Source organism: Lottia gigantea, assembly GCF_000327385.1.
Source record: "Lottia gigantea unplaced genomic scaffold LOTGIsca_518, whole genome shotgun sequence".
Classification (NCBI taxonomy): Eukaryota; Metazoa; Mollusca; class Gastropoda; family Lottiidae; genus Lottia; species Lottia gigantea.
In genome coordinates, this window is record NW_008709775.1 from 19,647 (window position 1) to 24,873 (window position 5,227).

The following is a 5,227-nucleotide window of genomic DNA, read 5'->3' on the forward strand; positions in this document are numbered from 1 at the left end:
GTATAAAAATTCTGTTTTGAGATTTATAGAAGAAGCTTTTCTATCGAATCACTGGTCTTAAATTTCCTTGTTTGAAAACATGCCACTTAGTAAAGGGTGCATAGAATCGAGTATGCAGCTCACTAAAAACATTGCAGTGGCAAGATGTACACAGTTTGGTCTCTTCTTGGCACCACAGACTACACCTAGATGGATAAACACATAACAAGTAGGATCAATTATTTTGGAGCTCGATCAGACATCACCCTAGTAGAAGTACATGACGATTTGCCGCTACACTATAGCTAATTTCCCAGTTGCTGTGTCATTGAGACAGGTGACGCTATATTTCCCTGATTCCTTTAAGACATTTCTTTATGTCACATTCATTTCACACCACTGACAATCTTATTTTATTCAATATTATTGAAATTTGAAGTAAGTAGTGTACAAACTTTAGAACCGGAACCGGAAACACATGGAGGGCTATTCAAGCCTTCGACGTTAAAGAGCTAGGCTACAGACAACAGTTAAATCTCTCCTATAGACTATACAACATAAGGGTTGGTAAAATGTGACAAATTGTCGTCTGTTTGTTTGGTCACAAAGACTTATTATGATTCCAATTTAGATTTTAAACATTTAAGCCTATCAAAGAAGCACAAGATATATTGATATGCTATTTCTTATTCTGATCTGGACATTTTAGCCAGCAGCGGCTACAGAACTTGATTGAGAGTGGCCACTGCCAAATTCTTTTCAAATCCATTCTAGGTGTGGGGTTGATTTTAGAAAATAAAGCACTGCCAATCCTGCAATTTAAGCAGTTTGAAAGAGTAGGCTATTGGTCGATAAAATAAAGTAAATAAATACAAAAAGGCCTTATTTGATAAGTATATTATGGCTACCGGTACAACATGACACCATGGCTTTTTTCGGAAGAAGCGAAATACAGACTGAATCCCATTCATTTCCACAATACACTGACCTATTTTCAGTGAATTTCTAACATCAACTATGCACATGCATATATTTTCATATATTCAAGAGCAGAAACACATCGTTTACTGTGTTTTATTTTGCTGATTGGTATTTTTTTATTTCGAAATTTTAGCCTATGACTATTTTGCGCACTGTTTCGGACTACACTATAGCCACACCCCCTTTTTTGAGTCATGTGCATGTCGTCTGGTCCTTTTTCAGGGACCGATTATTTTTCTAAGAGGTTGTTACCAAAAAATTATTCCTATCAATTTATTTTCAACACAAAAATAGATTTCAATGATAAAAACGATAATGTAATAATATTTCAGGTGGGTCCGTCCCAAAAATTTCCTATTTTTAGTGAGCAAATCTTTATTTTTGTGCCCACAACAATTTCTTATCCACCCTTTCACTTGCAAAGAGGCTAGATTGAAAACGAGGCGACGTCAGCAGACGTCGAGAAAATTCATATTACGGCCAAAATGGAAACAGGAAGACGTGCGAGAGGTGTTTCTTGCGAAAAGGCAACTCTGGAACGCTTTTGAAAGGTATTTCATGAACATCTTTACTAATTTTACCCCACAAAACACACACAATTTGATTTTAACAGTTTTTGAGAAAATTTGACGTCAATTTTCACCGAATAGGTTTAGCGCCCACCCCCCTCCACAAACGATGAAATACTAGTTCATTTACCTCTCGCCCAATCACAAAATCTCTTATGAAGCCATAATGCAACGCACTTAACCCTGAAATTATGCACGGTAAATAATTTGGACAGTTTTATAGGTCACTTAATATGATTGCATAGTCAGTAGTAATATATGCAATTGTTTTTAATTCTCACCTCCTGTCCAGTCTTTAATCTTAAAGGAAGCACCATTGCAGCACATTTTGCACCCTAAAAGTACACGCAGAATATTGAATGTTCTGCTGAGAAAATTAAACAATAATTTTGCGTGAACAACAGGTCTCGTTCCTGCCTGTCACATTTTTTTCATTGTTTGCCATCTCAAAATTCCTTATTTTGTGAAGGGCTGGCGTTGAAAATCAAATATTTTATTAGTGTGAGTAAAGCCTGGCTGTTCACGCGAAATATGCGTCAAATTTTTCACAGGAAAACGTTCGATTTATTTGTTGCTTGTATTTTAAGGACAAGATGTGACTTTCATTTAGGGTTTGTGTTTCAGGGAAAAATATGGGGGGTGGGGGGCTATTTTCTATGACATTTTTCTGAGGAATGTATCGTAAAAAGGGAGATTTTTGTATGTAAAATCGTAATATTTCGGAAAAATGGTAAGTCCTAAATGTATTTCGATTTATTTTTAGAGGGAACGTAGTGCCATGTATTTCGCACTGATGTTTAGGCTCGAATTATTACTAAACAGAGAAGTTAAAGGTCGTCATTCGAATAATGAACATCAGACAAATGTGAGTATTTTGTTAGAATTTTTTAAACGATTTGTGATTAAAATTTACTCTCGATTTAAAAGAAAATTTAGACTTTTAATATGAACATTTGTGCCCCCATCTCTTGTCTAAGTCATTGCGAGCTACAATCTGAAAAAATCCATGAAACGAATCTTTAAATTCAAATAGTTATCATGTCAAATAGTTGACGGATTTTTGACAGCTTTTAACCTCCAGAAATATTAAACAACATTTGGCAGCACGGACTCAGACGTTAGGCACGTGTTGAGTAAAAGACAGCAGATGATTGGCCAAAACTTTGATGTCATTCTAAAAATGGGAGGAGTAACGCGCACCGTTGTCACTTGCATACTTGGATCTGCAAGTTTTAGCGGGCTTTTCATTACTCAGTGGCATTTCCAAGAATAAGGAATATTTTTTAAATTATATTGTGAAATTTTGTAGGATTATTGTTCTCAAGGATTTAAATGTCAAGATTCAAAGGAAATAGACTGGATTTCAATTCAAATGGTAAGTTTAGTCTTTTAACTTTGATCAAAATCCAATCAGCAATGCAGATTTCCACAGATTTTCTGGACAATTTTACTGAAAGCATGATTGGAACCCCCCACCCCCTTTTTTTAGTGACCTATCATTTTTGCACCTCCAAGCCCAAGGCATTTTCAAACTGAATAGCCTTTGTAAATCGCCTGTTGTTGGGGGTGAAGGGGTGGTGAATATGCCCTCGCGTTGTATGTCGCCTTTTCCCATGCGGGTGGTGTGATTAGCCCTCCTGCCATCTCATTCCTTGCATTTTCTCATGTCATGGGTGTAATAAGCCTTTCTTTTTTTGCAAGCAGTGGGTTTTGATTAGCCTTTCTGCCATCTCATTCAATGCAAATTGTCTTTTCTAATGGTTGTGAAGAGCCCTCCCCATCTTGCATTATTTCGCCTCCCCACCCTCATCAGTTGCATATGATTTGGTCCTGATTCATTGCATATCACGTTTCCTCATGCAGTGGACGTGATTAGCCAACTTGCCCTCTAGATCCTTTCTCATGAGGTGGGTGTTATTAGCCTCCTGCCCTTTCGTTTATTGCATTTCGTATTTTCCCATGCGGTGGGTGCTTTAGCTCTCCTGCCCTGTGAAATTTTGTCTCTTCTGCATATAGCACTTGATATTCTCTTCAATTTATAGAGCTGTTCTTATTGAAAGAGAGGGCGGATGGGTAAATATTCCTTCATAGCTAAGTTTGTTTAACACTGAAATTTACCTTTGCAGATTTAACTGTTACCGATAGGATCCCGAGGTTACCATTGTGAAGAAAGAAACCAATCAACCAGGTTTAATTGGTAAGTTTATGTTTTTGATAGTCAAGGTGGTCATGAGGCATGGTGATAGCCTGTCTCCTCTCCCCTGTCTTCCACACCTCTAGCTAGCCCTTCCACACCCCAACCCCTACTCTACTTCAATATCTGAGATTTAAAACTTTTTATTATTCTTGTACAAATATGTCAATATATTTGCACAGATTTGTTAAATGTTTTACCATTTTATTGGTCATTATTTGATAACCATGTATAATTATCGTTTTTTCTAAGGCGGTGGGTGTGATTAGCCGTTCTGCCACCTCATTCAATGCAAATCGTCTTTTCTCATGGTTGTGTGTGAAGAGCCCTCTCCCTTCTCGCATTATTTCGCATTTCCTCATGCAGGGTGTTTGAAAAACCTTCCTGCCCACCTCATCAGTTGTTATAATTGGATGGGGTGGGACTTTATGAATTAAGGGTAGGCCTACACTGTTACTCAATTATTTAAATCACCAGCTTACAAGGACATCCGACTAGGTGGAGGTATTGTTATTGTGTTGTGGTCTTGGGTCATTACAGCATGTACTAAAATATTTTTTCAATTTTGTGCAGATACCAGATGAAGAAATGGATCCATTTAGTTCCAAAGATAGTTTGAAAGTGAAGACATTTGAAATTTCTGTCAACATTTTGATAAAGGTGAGCTTATATTTATATACACAAGATCCTGCCCTTGCCCTTGTAGAGGTGGGGGGAGTATTGTACAATCCTGTGGTTTGGGTATCTTTGCATATCGCCCCTTTTTCATGTGATGGGTGTGATTAGCCCTCCTGCCATCTCATTCATTGCATCATCTTTTCTTATGGTTGTAAATAACTCCCATGACATAATTTTGACTTTTTTCATGCGGAGTGTGTGATTAACCCTTCTGCCCTCTCGTTCATTGCACATCGCCCTTTCTTATGCGATGGATATGATAAGCCCTCGTGCCCTGACAAATTTTCTTTCTTACCTGCATATAGCAATAGATGTTTTTGATAGTGAAGGTTGTCATAATAAGCAGCCCCCATTCGTCATACTATCTCAAGCTGTTGTATTCATAGCTAAATATCGTCCAAATCAAAATTGCCTCCACTCTCTAAAGAGATGCACCTAAAACCCCCACCCCCTATTTACAAATAGTTTCTTTTTGCAGGTATTTGAAGCCAATTCAGTTTGAAGCTAGCTTTAAGTTAAATTGTTTATCTGCATCTACCTAGATGGTGAGTTCGAATTTTCTTTTTCAATACATAAGGTTGAGGGTTGGAGCCCACAGTCTTTTCTTAGTGGCATGCAGACCTTAGTTATAACTCACAAGTTCCTGTTTTATTCTAGAGACAGACTAAGGGGAGACAACTCAATTTAATCAAAGAATTGAGTGCACCAATTGCTCAAGTCTGAAATAACTGCATATTATTTAAATGTCTATTGAGATAGGAATGGGATAGGGTCTCTTAGATGTGAAGGGGGTACAACTGCTATTGTTTGTTTTGTACAAACTCGT

General features: G+C 37.5%; 1 protein-coding gene across 1 annotated transcript; it reads left to right on the plus strand.

Annotated features, from left to right (window-relative positions):
* Positions 1–2,256: 2,256 nt before the first annotated feature.
* On the plus strand, positions 2,257–5,124 carry LOTGIDRAFT_175878 (hypothetical protein; the record flags this gene model as incomplete). The annotated part of the gene is made up of 5 exons (XM_009062544.1): positions 2,257–2,259; positions 2,293–2,394; positions 2,839–2,904; positions 4,297–4,383; positions 5,059–5,124. 5 exons carry the CDS (start codon positions 2,257–2,259, stop codon positions 5,122–5,124), a joined length of 324 nt encoding a protein of 107 aa, XP_009060792.1.
* Positions 5,125–5,227: the final 103 nt, after the last annotated feature.